Below are 16,553 nucleotides of genomic sequence, written 5' to 3' on the forward strand. Positions count from 1 at the left end.
AACCAACTTTTTGTTTCATTGATCTTTTGTATTGTTTTCTTCATTTCAAATTCATTTACTTCTGCTCTAATCTTTATTATTTCTTTGCTTCTACTCATTTTAGGTTTGGTTTGCTCTTGCTGCTCTAGTTCTTTAAGATGCATTGTTAGATTGTTAATTTGAAATCTCCTCTTTTTCGATGTAGGCACTTATAGCTATAAACTTTCCTCTTAGTACCACTTTTGTTGTTTCTCATAGGTTTTGGTATGTTGTGTTTCCCTTATCATTTGTTTCAAGACATTTTTCTATTTCCTTGTTAATTTATCCGTTGATCCATTGGTCATTCAGGAGCATATTGTTTAATTTCCATGTATTTGCATACTTTTCAAAAATTCCTCCTGTTATTGATTTCTAGTTTTATTCCATTGTGGTCAGAGAAGATGCTTGATATTATTTCAATTTTTAAAAATATGTTGAGACCAGTTTTGTGACCTAACGTATGGCCTGTCCTTGAGAATGACCAAGTGCTGAAGAAAAGAATGTGTGTTCTGCAGCTGTTGGATGAAATGTTCTGTAAATATATATTAGATCCATTTGGTCGTATAGTGCAGATTAAGTTTAATCTTAGTTTGTTGATTTTCTGTCTGGAAGATCTGTCTTATGCTGACAGTGGGGTGTTGAAGTCTCCAGCTGTTATTGTACTATGGCTTATGTTTCTCTGTAGATCTAACAATATTTGCTTTATATATCTGGGTGCTCCAGTGTTGGGTGCATATATATTTAAAATTATTAAGTCCTCTTGCTGGATTGACACTTTTATCATTATATAGTGACCTTTGTCCCTTCTTACAGTCTTTGTCTTGAATTCTATTTTGTCTGATATAAGGATAGTGACTCCTGCTTTTATTTTTGGTTTCCATTGGCATGGAGTATCTTTTTCTATCCCTTTATTTTTAGTCTATATGTGTATTTATAGGTGAAGCGTGTTTCTTATAGGCAATAGATCAATGGTCTTTTTTTTTTCTTTAATCTATTCTGCTAGTCTATGTCTTTTGATTGGAGAGTTTAGTTCATTTACATTCAATGTTATTATTGATAAGTGAGGACTCGCTCCTGCCATTTTGTTATTTGTTTTCTGGTTGTTTTATGGTCATTTTCTTTCCTTTCCGTCTTCCCTTAGTAAAGGTGATTTTCTCTGGTGATATGATTTAGTTTCTTGCTTTTATTTTTTGTGTATCCATTGTATGTTTTCTGTTTTGAGGTTATCATGAGATTTGCAAATACTATCTTATAATCCATTATTTTAAACTGACAGAAACTTAGCACTGTCTGTATAAACAAAAACCAAGCAAAAAGAAAATTAATAAAAACTCTGTGCCTTAATTTTGTCCCCCAACTTTTAAACTTTTTGTTGTTTCTATTTATATCACATTGTGCTGTCTATGTCTTGAAGAGTTGTTGTAGTTATTGTATTTCATTGGTTTATTATTTAGTCTTCCTGCTTGGGATGGGAGTAGTTTATACAACAGTTACAGTGTTATAGAATTCTGTGTTTTTCTGTGTAATTACTAGTGAGTTTTGTAGCTTCAGGTGATTATTATTATTTATTAACATCTATTTATTTCTGATTGAAGTAGTCCCTTTAGCATTTCTTATAGGGCTGGTCTAGAGTTAATAAAATCCCTCAGCTTTTGCTTGTCTAGGAAAATCTTTATTTCTCCTTCATGTTGGAAGGATATTTTCACAGGATATACTCTTCTAGGGTAACAGTTTTCTTCCTTTGGCACTTTAAATATGTTATGCCACTCTCTCGTGGCCTGTAAGTTTTCCACTGAAAAGTCTGCTGTCAGACATGTTGGAGTTCCATTGTATATTTATTCCTTTCCTCCTGCTGCTTTTAGGATCCTTTCTTTATCTTTGATCTTTGGTAGTTTGCTTATTAAATGCCTTGAGGTAGTCATCTTTGGGTCAAATCTGCTTGGTGTTCTATAACCTTCTTGTACTTGGATATTGATGTCTTTCTTCAGGGTTGGGAAGTTCTCCGTTATTATCCTTTTGAATAAACTTTCTACCCCATCTCTCTCCCCGTCTCCTCTTTGAGGCCAATAACTCAGATTTGCTAGATTCAGTAGTTGTGCTTTATTATTTTTTTTAATTCTTTTGTCTCCTCTGTGTATTTTCAAATAGCCTGTCTGCAAGCTTACTAATTTTTTATTCCACTTGATCAGTTCTGCTATTGAGACTCTGATGAATTCTTCAGTATGCCAAATGCATTTTTTAGCTCCAGAATTTTTTAAATTATTTTAAAATTATTTAATATTTTAAAATTTTTTATTTTTAATTATTGGGTTCTTTTTAATAATTTCAATCTTTGTTAAATTTATCTGAGTTCTGAATTCCTGCTCTGTGTTATCTTAAATTTCACTGAGTTTCCTCAAAACAGCCATTTTGAATTCTCTATCTGAAAAGTCACATATCTTTGTTTCTCCAGAATTGTTCCCTAGTGCCTTATTTAATTCATTTGGTGAGGTCATTTTTTCCTGGAATATCTTGATACTTGTAGATATTCGTTTGTGTCTGGGCATTGAAGAGTTAGGTATTTATTGTAGTCATCACTGTCTGAGCTTGTTTGTACCCACTGTTCTTGGGAAGGCTTTCCAGATAGTCCAAAGGACTTAGGTGTATGATCTATGCTGTATCTGCTTTAGGATACAGATCTGCTTTTGCAAATCTGCTGTGATCTGCTGTATCTGCACCCTAAATCCTGTAACACTGTAGTTCTTGCAGACTCATACAGTTATCTGGTCCTGGACAAGATCCTGGAGAATTCTTTGGATTACCAGGCAGAGACTCTTGTTCTCTTCCCTTTCTCCTAAACAAATGGAGTCTCTCACTCTCTGTCCTGAGCCACCTGAAACTGACAGTGTACTGACACAAGCACCACTGTGGCCACTACCACTATGACCACACTGGGTTAGACCTGAAGCCAGCACAGCACTGGGTCTCACCCGAGCCCCACTGTAACCACTCCCCGGCTATGTTTGCTCAAGGCCTTGGGACTCTACAATCAGCAGGTGGTGAAGCCAGCCAGGCTTGTGTTCTACTCTTCAGGGTGACAAGTTACCCCAGTTCCCAGGCAGGTCCAGAGGTGCCATACAGGAGCCAGGAACTAGAGTCAAACACCTTAGAAGTCTACCTGGTGTTCTACTGTGTTGCAGCTGAACTGGCACTCAAATCACAAGACGTAGTCCTTCTCACTTTTCTCTCTCCTTTACAAAGGCAGAGGAGCCTTACCCTGTGGCCAACACCACCACAGGTCCATGGGGACAGCTGCCAGACTACCGCCAATGTTCCCTTAAGGCCCAAGGGCTCTTGAATCAACTTCTGGTGAATGCTGCCTGGCCTAGAACTCACGCTTCAGGTCAGTGGGCTCTCCTAGGCCCAGGACAGGTCCAGAAATCCCATCAAAGGGCCAAGTCCTGGAATCTGGGGCCCCCCACCCCAAGAGTCTGCTTGGTACTCTAACACACTGTGGCTGAGCTGATACCTGAAGCCAGCAAATCTCAGAGCCTCACCCAAGGCCCTTGACATAGTACTTGGGTATCACTGCTGGTTGTTTAGGGCCCAAGAGCTCTTCAGTTAGCAGGTGACAAGTCCTGCCCGGACTAGGTCCTTCCCTTCAAGGCAGTGGGTTCCTTTCTGGCCCAAGGCATGTCTAGAAATATTGTCTGAGAGCAAGGACCTGGAAACAGGACCTTGCAACTTTCACCACTGCCCGATACTGCTGTGGCTGAGGTGGTATCCAAGATGCAATACAGAGTCCTCCCCACTCTTTCCTCTCTGTTCTTTAAGTGGAAGTAAGGGGTATCTTTTGGGGTAATGAGCTGTGCAGCCTGGGGTTAGGGAGGGGTAATGCCAGCATTGTCCTGGCTGGTGTCTCAGTAGGTCATGTGCCCCACTCTCCAAGTCCAGTGTCTCTGGGTCCAGTACAGCACTAGGACTTATGTAAAAGTCACCGTCCTTGTGACCTAGACTGCCTTTCAAGTTTATTAGCACCCCAGAGCACTTTAGCCTGAGGTTCCAAGGCTTGTGGGGGAAGTCAGGTTCTAACTGCTAGGATCAGGGGTTCCCCTCTGGCTAGGGCTGGTTTAAATGCTTCCTCCATGGGCAGATGTCAACTGAGTTTGGTCCTGTTTTCCTTTCTGCTATAACAGGACAGCATTGAGTTCAATGCCTCACAATTGCCATGCCTCCCTACTGTCAGCACCCAGAGATGCTCTCTGCACCACACTGCTGCTGCTGGGGAGGTGGGAGAGGGGTGACATCAGAGATTCAAAACTGTTTTTTCTACTTCTTCAGTGCCTGTTTCAGTAATATGAAGTTAAAAACACGTATAATGAGGGCTCACCTGAATTTTAGTTTGTGTGAAGGTGCTTTTCTTGTGTAGATAGTTGTTAAATTGGTGTCCTTGTGGGGAGATGATTGGTGGAGGCTTCTATTCTGCCATCTTGCTCTGCCTCCTCCAGTTTTTTCTGTAGCCCTTTGAATATATCATTTCACTACCCTTCTGTCCCCCATTATTTAGATGGGAAGTCAGCCATTAATTGTAGTGATGTTCCCATGTAGGTGATGAGTCATTTTCTTTTGCTGCTGAGATTTTATCTAGTGTTGTAGTTGTTGTTTTTTGTTTTCATTTTTGTTTTTTTTTGAGACAGATTCTCACTCTGTTGCCCAGGTTGGAAGCGCAGTGGTGCCATCTCAGCTCACTGCAACCTCCACTCCTGGGTTCAAGTGATTCTTCCACCTCAGCTTCCTGAGTAGCTTGGATTACAGGCGAATGCCACCACGCCTGGCTAATTTTTGTATTTTTTTTTTTGTAGAGAAGCGGTTTCACCATGTTGGCCAGGCTGGTCTTGAACTCCTGACCTCAGATGATCCACCTGCCTTGGCCTCCCAAAGAGCTGGGATCACAGGTGTGAGCCACCACGCTGATCCTCAAGATTTTATCTTTGACTTTCAGCAGTTTGACTGTAATGTGTCTGGGTGTGAATCTTTTTGTATTTAGCTTACTTGATGTTTGATATGCTTCTTGAACATGTATGTTCAGGCTTTTACTTCAGATTTTGAAAGTTTTGGCCATTATTTCCTCCAATATTTTTTTCTAATCCTTTCTCTTTCTCCTTTCTCTGACTGCCAATTTATATACATTAGTATACTTGCTCTTGTTTCAGGTCTCTGTCACTTGTTCTTTTTCTTTTTTCTTTCTTTTCTTTAGAATGAATTATTTCTGTTAATCTATACTCATGTTCAGTGATTTTTTTTCTTCTGCCCTCTCAAATATGCTGTTGAGTTCCTCTAGTGAACTTTTTGTTTCACTTATTGTCTCGATATTCTTCAACTCCAGAATTTTCATTTGGACATTTATATAATTTAGATTTCCTTATTAAAAATTGCTATTAATTGACTTAGTATTGTCAAACTTTCCTTTAATTCTTTAAATATGATTTCCTTTAGTTCCTTAAATGTAATAGCTCCGTTAAAGTCTGCATTTGCTGAATCCAACATCTGGAAATACTGAGATGTATTTATTGACTGCTTTTTTTTTTTCTACCACTGTTGATAACATTTAGGAAAATTCCATTTTAATCATAAGTAAGAAGATGTATAAATCCATATAAATTTACTATTATGTTTATTTCTTCTTTGTACAAATTATTTTTTAAAAGCCTAGAGCTGTACTGAGGGAAACTAATTTGTGATCTTTAAACTGACTGCCATACCATAGTTGCATTAGAAAACAAGATCTAGTTTGTTTCTGGAATCTTGTCTCCCTTTCAGGGCTTTTCTCTCTTTTGCATATACACTTAAAAGGAAAACAATTTGATTGACTTAACTAAAGTAATAATTAATCTACGATGGATGTATAATGCCCCCAGGGAATAATTTCCTAAGGATTAGGCCAGTTTCATCTTTAATTTACATTTTTATAGAAAAAGAAAATCCTTGACTCAATGGAAGGCATTTTCATTGGTGGAAATGTCCATTCCATCATCTCTATGGCTTAAAAAATGATGAGAATTCTTTGTAAGGGAATATCTATGCTGTAGCTATGTGAAATTGTGAGTATTCTGAACTTATCTATTCTATGTGACACCAGATTTTATATGAAATTTCTAGAACTAGACCACCTCCTCAACACTCTCTGGACCAGAAGTACTTGTATCAAAAATGAGAAAATCCATCAATTTCAAAGGAAACAAAACAACATAATAACCCATAATCAGGACTATTCTAATTTCTCTTCATCCATGGAAAAAGAGTCTGAGGATGGTCCAATTTCCTGGGATCAGGTATTGCCATTGTTTCTCTTTTTCAAGCATTTGCTACTGTCAAAGGAAGCTCAGCTGTGAAAGTTTTATTAGAGTTGCAGAAAACTTAAAGAATATTGTGTATTATCTTGAAAAGTAAAAATATTCTAGTTCCACCAATTAGTTACGGTTTTCTTTTTCTACAAGTGTATCTCTGTAGACATAAAGCCAGGGTCTTTAGGGGAATGAAATATATTGCTTTTTCCTCCCTTGGGTTCAGATTGAATGAATTAATAATTCAGAAAACATATTGAGCATTTTATGCACACCACTAATCATCCTGGGCATGAGAGATACAATGTTGAACAAAAATAGGCACATATTTTTGCTATTATGTATCTTAAAAGTTATTTTCTGTTACTTCTGCCATGTATAATAGGAATCTGTTGAAGTTGACTCTTTCAAACTCAAGTTTACTGTATTCAACGGCAGGTGACAAGAGTTGATCTCCATATTAATCCATGTTTGTGAGGTTTCCTTAATTAGGGCCAACTCTCAGGAAGAGAACAAATAGGGTCTCTTCATGGAGACCTTATTTGAATAAATAATAATTCATTTCTTATAATTTAGGGGTTACTTAAGGCATGCATCTTCTAAGAATGCTAATAATCATTTTCTGTGCAAAACAAACACAACAACCTTTTCTCCAATAATTCTTCTCTGTTCCAACGTGTGACTTTCTTTGTGATTCTTGATGGTATCCTAACGTGGGACACCAGATTTGAAGACTCTGCCTATATTATTAGGTCAGTGGTTTTCCAAGGGTTGTGCCTGGGCTAGCAGCAGCAGTACCACCTGGGAACTTGTTGGAAATGTACACCCTCAGGCCCCAACCCAGAATCTACTGAATCATAAACCCCAAGAGTAGAGCCCAGAATTCTGTCTTTTAACAAGCCCTGCAAGTAATTCTCAAAACTAAAGATTAGAAACCACTGCTTTTGAATATGTTTGTAAAGCTTCTGTAGAAATCTGATAACATCAACACAAGTACAAACATATTTCAAAATTACATAGGAAGGAATAAAGATGTTTTAAAGATTGTTGGCTGCATAATCTAAATTTTCATTTTCTTTATAAAAAATATGTCATGTTCAAAATTTTATAAAATATAATGAGTCCCCAGTGAGGACATTTATATTAGTGATTTCAGAAGAAATTTACTTAATGACCTAAATGGCACAAGAGCAGCAAGCGAAGATCAAGGGCGCAGAAGTTTGTAATAGAATAACTTACTCTCTGAGAAGGTATTCTAAAACTAGAAACTATTCGGCTTCTTGACAACAAACTGGAGAAAGACACATGGTATTCTCTTCTTGTTTCTCTCTCCATTCCTTTATTTACCAGTCAGGCTTTTTCTGATAGGAATTGTATTATGAAACTATCATCAAAAGTTTGTTGCCAGTGTCCCTTTATTTTTGTCAATATTATTGATGATGAAATAATTACATTGTGCCAATAACAAGTGGTGCAAAAAAGAATCTTGTCTTTGGCATACATTATTTTGATAAAGGGAGAAAAAAACACAAGTTTAGCTTTCTGTGGATGCTTTTTGTAGCAGAAACTTTCTGGAGTTCTTGCCCAATCCCTTACTAAGAAATGCCTTCCTCACCCACAGGAGTGAGGTTGGCACCCATGTTTGAACAGCTTTATTCCATCTCCTACTACTTCGGCAAAACTGATTGAACTAAATGGACACCTGACTCAAGAGATACCATGTGTGGCTTTGCTGAATCAATCAGATCTCTCTCAGGACTTATAGGTGCAGCATTCTTGGGTTCTTGAAGTGAAAAGTCACTTTAGAGTTGGGGCTTATATGGCCGTGAGTTTACGAGAGAGGGCCAAACTGTGAAAGGAAATAGATATATGCAGAGGGAAACAGAAAAAAGAAAATACTTGGCTCAGGGATGGGGAGGGGGTGGGGGTGGGAAGAAGTTTGTGGGTAGAGATCTTGCATCTTTGATTTCCCAGCTTGAAGTTCTCATTCCTTATGAAGCGTGGGCATTCTTTCAATCCCTGGGTTCTTTGAGACCATCTATGCCTTGCTAATACAATCTCCTCTTGGTTTTCTGATTTCAGTGGGTTCTATTCTATGCACCCAAACATTTCCTGATCAAGATAAAACTTTGTATCCATGAAATCATCTCTAAAGATTTTTATTTGGGGAAAAAGACAAACAGCAACTATGTCATCATTATTTACAGATTAGCAAAGTGCCTTCATTAAAAAAAATCTATACCGTGTGGCAAACCAAATCAGCTTTGCAAACCACTGATTTTTAAAACAATACCTTACCGATCGCAACTAAAGATCACAAAGACATTGCATTGGGGTCTTATTTCAATAGAAAACATCCATTTGTGAGAGTGAAACTACCCATCATTCTCATTCACCTGTTAAAACTTTTAAATTGTAATTTTTGAAGTGCACAATGTCAACCTTTATTCTGAGATGGACAAATGTCTTGTGGCCATTTTTAGAGACCGTGGCATTTGTTCTTTCCTTATTCTTCTCTCTCATAAATATGCCTGTACAGTATGAAAACAAATTGTAAATATTTAGGTAAAAATCAGTAAAGTCAGTAACAAATAATGATTTTTTCAACTGTGTGTGTGTGTGTGTCTGTGGAGAAGGGATATGCCGATTGAGAGAGGTAGCTATATCATTTGGTATTTACACAGCAGCTAGTTGACATAGCTTTACTTTCAAAAATTTTACCTTTACTTTTAGGACTTTTCAAAGTACACGTTGCCTACACAGGCTGACTAAATCAAACAGTATTAAAGACAGTGACCTCATTACCATAGGACTTCTGTTTATTGTATGAAGTCTTTATTAACACAAAGCTATCCTCAATGAAAAAGAACAAAAACATGAAGACATTCTAAGGCTGCTGGTTAAAACACCACTCAACACATTGTAAAACACAATGTGTCTTTCTAGGAAAGAAAAAGTGTGCAAAACTCTACTAAATAAGGCTCAGAATGAAAATGAGGTATTGCAGACTTTGGTCAGAGATTTAAAATATCCTTAGGAATTACATATAGCTGAGAGTTTGCAGGGAAACACATGTCGTACTGGCTTCATGTGTGTGTTCTAGCCATTCCATCTAGAATTCACTCCTCAAGAATGACAACTGGTGGAGAATCTAGTTTAAATATGCGGAGATTAGTAACAATGTTATGTTTTCCTCACACAGACTTGCTTCTCTGCTAGGCAGCTGGTGGAGATATTTCTACAGAAGGGCCTCTCACTCATTTCTAAGGAGGACTTTAAGCAAATGAGTCCCGGGATCATCCAGCAACTCCTCAGCTGCTCCTGCCACTTGCCCAGGGACCAAAAAGCAAAGCTGCCACCTACCACTCTGGAGAGTAAGTTCTAGATCTTCCTTCAGGAAGCTGATGTGCACAATGTATGCAATAATAATAGTAAACGCGGGATACTTACTATATACCAGGCTCTGTTCTAAACATTTTACATTTATCAACTCATTTAATCCTCCTAACAATGCTACAAGGTAGATATTATTATTCCCATTTTACAGGTGAGGAAACTGAGGCACAGAGAGATTTAAGTGACTTTCCCAAGGACACACAGCTGGGAAGTGATGGAGTTGCCATTCAAACCCAGGCAAGCTGGCCCTGGAGTCCTTGTTTCCAACCACAATACATACTACTCTTCAATGAATATGTTATTTTTGTATATGATTTATATGAATTAATTATGTCTTCTATAGTTGACTCCATCATGGATCAACATAAAAGGCCATAGCTGAGAGGTGGCATGGTAAAAGAGAAAGCAATAGCATTGGAATGTGGAATGCAGAGCTGAGTCATGCTTTTTTTTCCTCACTTTGTGATCTTAAGCAATTTCTCCCCAAGACTGTTTCTTTTCCAGCCCAGTGGAAAGCAGTGATATCCTATAGGGCTGCCTTTCTCACATCATGGCATGTATAAAAAATGAAAACACATTACAATAAACCAAAGCTCACTGGGCTGTTGTGGGATGAAGGTGACCCATGCAGGGAGATACCAGCCTCCCAGACGTAGCTGTCAGCCCCAGGAAGGGAAGGGATCAATATTTGCAGTTACCTGTATCCCACTGAGTCATTGCAATAGATGAGATCTCTCCGAGGGCTTCACTGGGTACCTGTGAGGTTCAAATGGGATAATGTGGACAAAAATATCTTCAGTAAATTTAAAGCTCTGTATACTTAAAAGACAAAAAAAAAATGGTTGAGAACAATCCATGTTATCTAGTAAAAAATGTGACAATTAACTTACCATTGATCTGAGAGCCTTAGATATATTATTTTCTCAGAGTTGTGTTTCTTTGTCTTTGAGAGAACCTGCAATACCAATCATAGCTGAGTTGTTCAGCTACCCACCTCTAACTCACAGTGGATTCTGTAACATCAAGTGGCCTAATTGAAAATGTTATGTGAACAAAAACATGCCAGGCCTGAATATCTAAGATTCCACATTCACTAAGAGAAAAAGAGTTCATTAATAGTGAGCAGCTAAATAACCCAGCACTTGGTGGTCATTCAATGAGGCTCAGAAAACGGATGAAGACAGCACTGTGGCACCTAGAGCATCCCTGGGCGCGTTTACATTCCTACCATCTGGCTTGGGGCTGGAATGTACAGGCCGCTTGGAAAAGGGTTTTGAAGTTAAGACCTATGAAAAAAGTTGTATCTCCTCTCACATGAACTTCTAGACACTTCTGGGGAATAGTCTTCCTGGGAAACAGCCCAACACGTCACACTCACTAAAGAATCTAGAAAGGGGCCGGGCGCGGTGGCTCACGCCTGTAATCCCAGCACTTCGGGAGGCCGAGGCGGGCGGATCACGAGGTCAGGAGATCGAGACCATCCTGGCTAACGTGGTGAAACCCCATCTCTACTAAAAATACAAAAAAATTAGCCAGGCGTGGTGGCAGGCACCTGTAGTCCCAGCTACTCAGGAGGCTGGGGCAGGAGAATGGCATGAACCCGGGAAGGGGAGCTTGCAGTGAGCCGAGATCACACCACTGTACTGCAGCCTGGGCGGCAGAGTGAAACTCCGACTCAAAAAAAAAGAATCTAGAAAGGCCAGGTGCAGTGTCTCACTCCTGTAATCCTAGTACTTTGGGAGGGCAAGGCAGGAGGATTGCTTGAGCCCAGGAGTTTGAGACTAGCCTGGGCAACATAGGGAGACCCTGTCTCTACAAAAAGAAAACTTAGCCAGGCATGGTGGCACATACCTGTGGTCTCAGATACTTGGGAGGCTGAGGCGAGAGGATTGTTGGAGCCCAGCAGTTCGAGGCTGTAGTGAGCTATGACAGTGCCATTGCACTCCAATTGGGTGACAGAGAGAGACCCTGTCTTAAAAACAAGAACCTAGGCCAGGCACGGTGGCTCATACCTGTAATCCCAGCATTTTGGGAGGCCGAGGTGGGTGGATCATGAGGTCAGGAGTTCGAGACCAGCCTGGCCAACATGGTGAATGAAACCCTGTCTCTGCTAAAAATACAAAAATTAGCTGGGTATGGTGGCGGGCACCTATAATCCCAGCTACTCGGGAGGCTGAGGCAGGAGAATTGTTTGAACCCGGGAGGCGGAGGTTGCAGTGAGCCGAGATCGCGCCATTGCACTCCAGCCTGGGCGACAGGGCGAGACTCCATCTCAAAAAAAAAAAAAAAAAAAATCACTGTCCTCAATCGAAAATGTTGCATTATGTGAATAGGGAAAAGCTTTAATTTCAAAAGTTCTTTCGAAATTATAGAAATGTATGATATTATATTGAAAGGAGGAAGACTTGGGGAGACATTATTAAGAAAATACTGTTCAGTATGCTGAAACTCAACCTCTAAGCACCACTTTCGACTGAGTTTCCAGGAAAGAGTATTATGGCCATGAACAAATTAAGTTTCAGACCTATTCAAAGTAGCTGCTCAGAAGTGGCTAAGAATTTAGTGGCTAGGTCAAGCTCTATTGTAATAATGGGAAACTTTAGAGCCTGTCTGCAATTTGCCTGACGCCAATCAAGACTTCATGGCACCTATGCAGGGACCTGGGGTAAATTAGCAGAGTCCTGTGACCACAGGTCAGATATTTTATGGTTTTGAGGCTATCCTTCCTACATGAAAGCAAGTGAAATATGACTCACAGAGAATCTAAAAAGATTTGCTAACCTCTGAAGTTATGAAACATTCATTGTCCTGCATGGGTAGGAGCCCACAGGGGTGGGGTGTAGCAAAATAACTGAAGAAGTTTCAACTTTGCTTTTTGCCTGGGAAATGTCGTACCCTGATTTGTCATTGTGCTTTCTTGGCCTTTTGTGGTCTTTTGCAGTTACCACTTCTAAAATGGGACAGCTTTAAATTTTATTAGACATCCAGATGCCCATGTTACTATTCAAATATCTTTAATTTATGTAATAATTGAAAAGAATGGCATTCCCATATAGAATCTGTGTGGGAAAGAATGGGATATGAAACTTGGTTGAAGATTTTCAGGGAAGTTTCTATAACATGAGTATTTTTATTACATTAGAATGATGAAAGATACGATGACGTAGGTGTCTGAACAATACACATGACATACAGTTTGCCATCTTAACCATTTGTATTTGCACAATTCAGTATATTCACATTGTTGTGCAATAGATAATAGAACTTTTTCGTCTTGCAAAACTAAAACTCTATACCCATAGAAGAACAACTCTTCATTTCACCTTGCTTCTAAACCATTTTATAGGGATTCCATAGCAATGAAAATGTGGTAGTGGGGGTACGGGAATAGATGCTTAAAAGTTTTTTTCCTCTTCTGAGTTTACTGCCAACTCTATTTTAATATTAAACCCCTGGGTAGTTTAGAACTTATATTTCAGTAAAGGTCCTCTTAATATCACAAGCCTATTTTTCTGTTACCAGTTATATTATTAAAATGATCTAGGCTGGGCATGGTGGCTCATGCCTGTAATTTCAGCTCTCTGGGAGGCCAAGGCGGTGGGTCATTTGAGGTCAGGAGTTCGAGACCAGCCTGGCCAACATGATGGAACCCTGTCTCTACTAAAAATACAAAAATTAGCCAGACATGGTGGCGGGCACCTGTAGTCCCAGCTTCTCAGGAGGCTGAAGCAGGAGAATCACTTGAGCCCAGGAGGTGGAGATTGCAGCGAGCCGAGATTGTGCCATAGCACTCCAGTCTGGGTGACAGAGTGAGACTGTCTCAAAAATAAAAATAAAATAAAATGATCTAATTTAAAGAATGAACCTTTTAGAAAAATGCAAGGATGATGAGAATGAAATATTTTCTGTTTAACAAACTTTAAGAGGATAGATTTTTTAAAAAAAATTGCAGTGAGCTTTAAGTATTTTGATACCAGGATTGTTTGATTTAAATTGTTGTATATCTATAGTCACTGAAGAAAGTGATAGTTTAATTTCATAATTAGCTTTCCTCATTGTTTACTAACTAGTTTGCCATGATGAAATGATGAAAATGATGCCATAGATAACTCCTTATCTCTATGTTGTCTGTACTTGACTCCGAAAGTCATTTCCTCCCTCTCTTTTAATCTTATCTCTTCCCCTTTCTCCTTTATTTCTTCTCCCTTCATATATACATATACATATATATATATTTGTTTTTCTTTTGAATAACCTTACAAATTGTACTTTATAAATATTTTTTGAAAAGGAAGCCTAGAAACATGAAATTCTAAGGATTATAAAAGTCATTGCAATCATCCAAAATGTAGATCGTTCAGATTTTTATTATCAACTGTTACACATTCATTGATCAGTTTTCACCAATAACATCACTCATTTTAGTCACTGAAAATAATATCACTCTGGACATTACAAATAACTCAGACAGCTTTTGGAAGGAAGTTCTTCCAAAACGTGTACTCATTTTGTACACAAACATAGGTCTACAATGCTGCCAAACCTTATGCTTCCTATGTAAGGGCTAGTTTTTTTTTTTGCCTTTGAGAAGTTTAAGATATGATTAAAGGGAAATTGTTACTAGTGTTTGTCAGTGGATGTTGTAGTTTCAAGAAATTGTTTCTTTGAGAATTATTTCTTTGGGAATTATTTCTTTGAGGGTTGGAGGTAAGCTCAGTCCTTGATTGGCGCAATAATTTTTAGTAAGGGGTAGTCAGAGTAACTTCAAAACAACAGGGTTATTTGAAAAAAGTCTTGTCTTAGTCCTTGCTATAACAAAATACCACAAACGGATGGCTTATATAAACAACAGACATTTATTTCTCACAGTTCTGGAGGTTGGGAAGCTCAAGATCAAGGCGTCAGCAGATTCGGCATCTGGTGAGGGTCTGCTTCCTGGTTCATGGACTGGTGAAGGGAAGAACTCCAGTCCCTTTAGCCCCTATAAAGACCCTAATCCCATTCAACAGGGGTGAAGAGTGTATGGCCTAATCACATCCCAAAGGCGTTACTTCCTAATACCACTCACCACCTTGGTGGTTAGGTTTCAACATGTGAATTTTGGGGAGACACAAACATTTAGACCATAGCAAATCTGTTCATTCTTTTTGTTAAAAATTTAAAAACTTTTTACCGCATATAACACTTATAAGACTGGGTGTTGTGGCTTATGCCTGTAATCCCATCACTTTGAGAGGTGAAGCAGGAGGATTGCTTGAGCCCAGGAGCTTGAGACTAGCCCAGGTAATACAGTGAGACCCTATCTCTACTAAAAAGAAAAGCTTAGCCAGGCATGATGGCACCTGCCAGTAGTCCCAGCTGCTCGAGGGGCTGATGTGGGAAGATCACTTGAGCCTGGGAGTTCAGGGTTATAGTGAGCTATAATTACACCACTGCACCCCAGCTTGAGCAGCAGAGTGAGAACCTGTCTCAAAAACAAAAACAACAAAACGCTTATTTAAAAATTCCAAGTTGGGGGCAGTGGGCTTACAACTGTAATCCCAGCAATTTGGGAGGCTGAGATGAGTGGATTGCTTGCGTCCAGGAGTTTGAGACCAGCCTGGGGAACATGACGAAACCCCATCTCTACAAACAAAAAATACCAGAAAATGAGTCAGGCATGATGGTGTGCACCTGTAGTCCCAGGTACTTCGGAGGCTGAGGTGGGAGGATCACTTGAGCCTAGGAGGTGAAGGCTACAAAGAGCTATGATAGCGCCACTACATTCCATGCTGGGTGACAGAGAGAGAGCCTGTCTCAAAATAAAAACAAAACACTTATTTAAAAAATCCATCTCCCTACTGGCTGTTACTGTAAGACCGATTCTTCTGGCATTTTTGCCAGCTGAGGCCAGAATGGAGGGCACTGGGCACTGACTGTGTTTACGATCTCCTTTGACTTAGAATACGGCTACAGCACGGTGGCTGTCACCCTTCTCACACTGGGCTCCATGCTGGGGACAGCGCTGGTCCTTTTCCACAGCTGTGAAGAGAACTACAGGCTTATCTTACAGCTGTTTGTGGGCTTGGCCGTCGGGACACTGTCTGGGGATGCTCTGCTCCACCTTATCCCTCAGGTAATCTGGTCTTTTCCATTTCAGGTAAAGTTTGCTTCATTTCTCTTCAGTTTTAACCACTGGAGGTATTTATGCAAAATTTTACTGAGACTTCAAAGAGAGTATCATGGCTGGTGTTTTCCTTAAAAAGAAATATTATTTCCCCAAGGCCTCTCTGCACTTGTAGAAGAGAAGAGATGCCCCAACATTAGGCTCGCCACATAGTAGTAGTATTTTTGAAATAAAGGAAAGAAAAGGTGGCAGGGCACGGTGGCTCACGCCTGCAATCCCAGTACTACGGGAGGCTGAGGCGGGAAGATCGCTTGAGCCCAGGAGCTCAAGACCAGCCTGGCCGACGTGGTGAAACCCCATCTCTACTAAAAATACAAAAATTAGCTGCACATGGTACATGCGCCTGTAGTCCTAGCACTTTGGGAGGCCAAGACAGGTGGATTACTTGAGATCAGGAGTTCGAGACCAGCCTGAACAGCATGGTGAAACCCCGTCTCTACTAAAAATACAAAAATTAGCTGGGTGTAGTGCCATGCGCCTGTAATCCTAGCTACTCGGGTGGCTGAGACAGGAGAATCGCTTGAACTCGAGAGGCGAAGGTTGCAGTGAGCAGAGATCGTACCACTGCACTCCAGCATGGGTGACAGAGTGAGACTCTGTCTCAAAAAAAAGTTGCCATTCAGTTAGTTCACCCAAGACCTGGTTGTTTA

General features: G+C 39.7%; 1 protein-coding gene across 2 annotated transcripts in view; it reads left to right on the forward strand.

Annotated features, from left to right (window-relative positions):
* The window catches only part of SLC39A12 (solute carrier family 39 member 12), a 90,586-nt gene that overhangs the window by 25,576 nt on the left and 48,457 nt on the right, over positions 1–16,553 (forward strand). For both annotated transcript variants that reach the window (XM_054435558.1, XM_054435559.1), the window contains exons 5-7: positions 6,157–6,329; positions 9,544–9,715; positions 15,680–15,852. In XM_054435558.1, coding sequence (XP_054291533.1) covers positions 6,157–6,329; positions 9,544–9,715; positions 15,680–15,852 — 518 coding nt within the window. The remainder of the gene's footprint in view (positions 1–6,156; positions 6,330–9,543; positions 9,716–15,679; positions 15,853–16,553) is intronic.

Source organism: Pongo pygmaeus, chromosome 8 (genome assembly GCF_028885625.2).
Source record: "Pongo pygmaeus isolate AG05252 chromosome 8, NHGRI_mPonPyg2-v2.0_pri, whole genome shotgun sequence".
In the NCBI taxonomy this organism is placed as follows: Eukaryota; Metazoa; Chordata; class Mammalia; order Primates; family Hominidae; genus Pongo; species Pongo pygmaeus.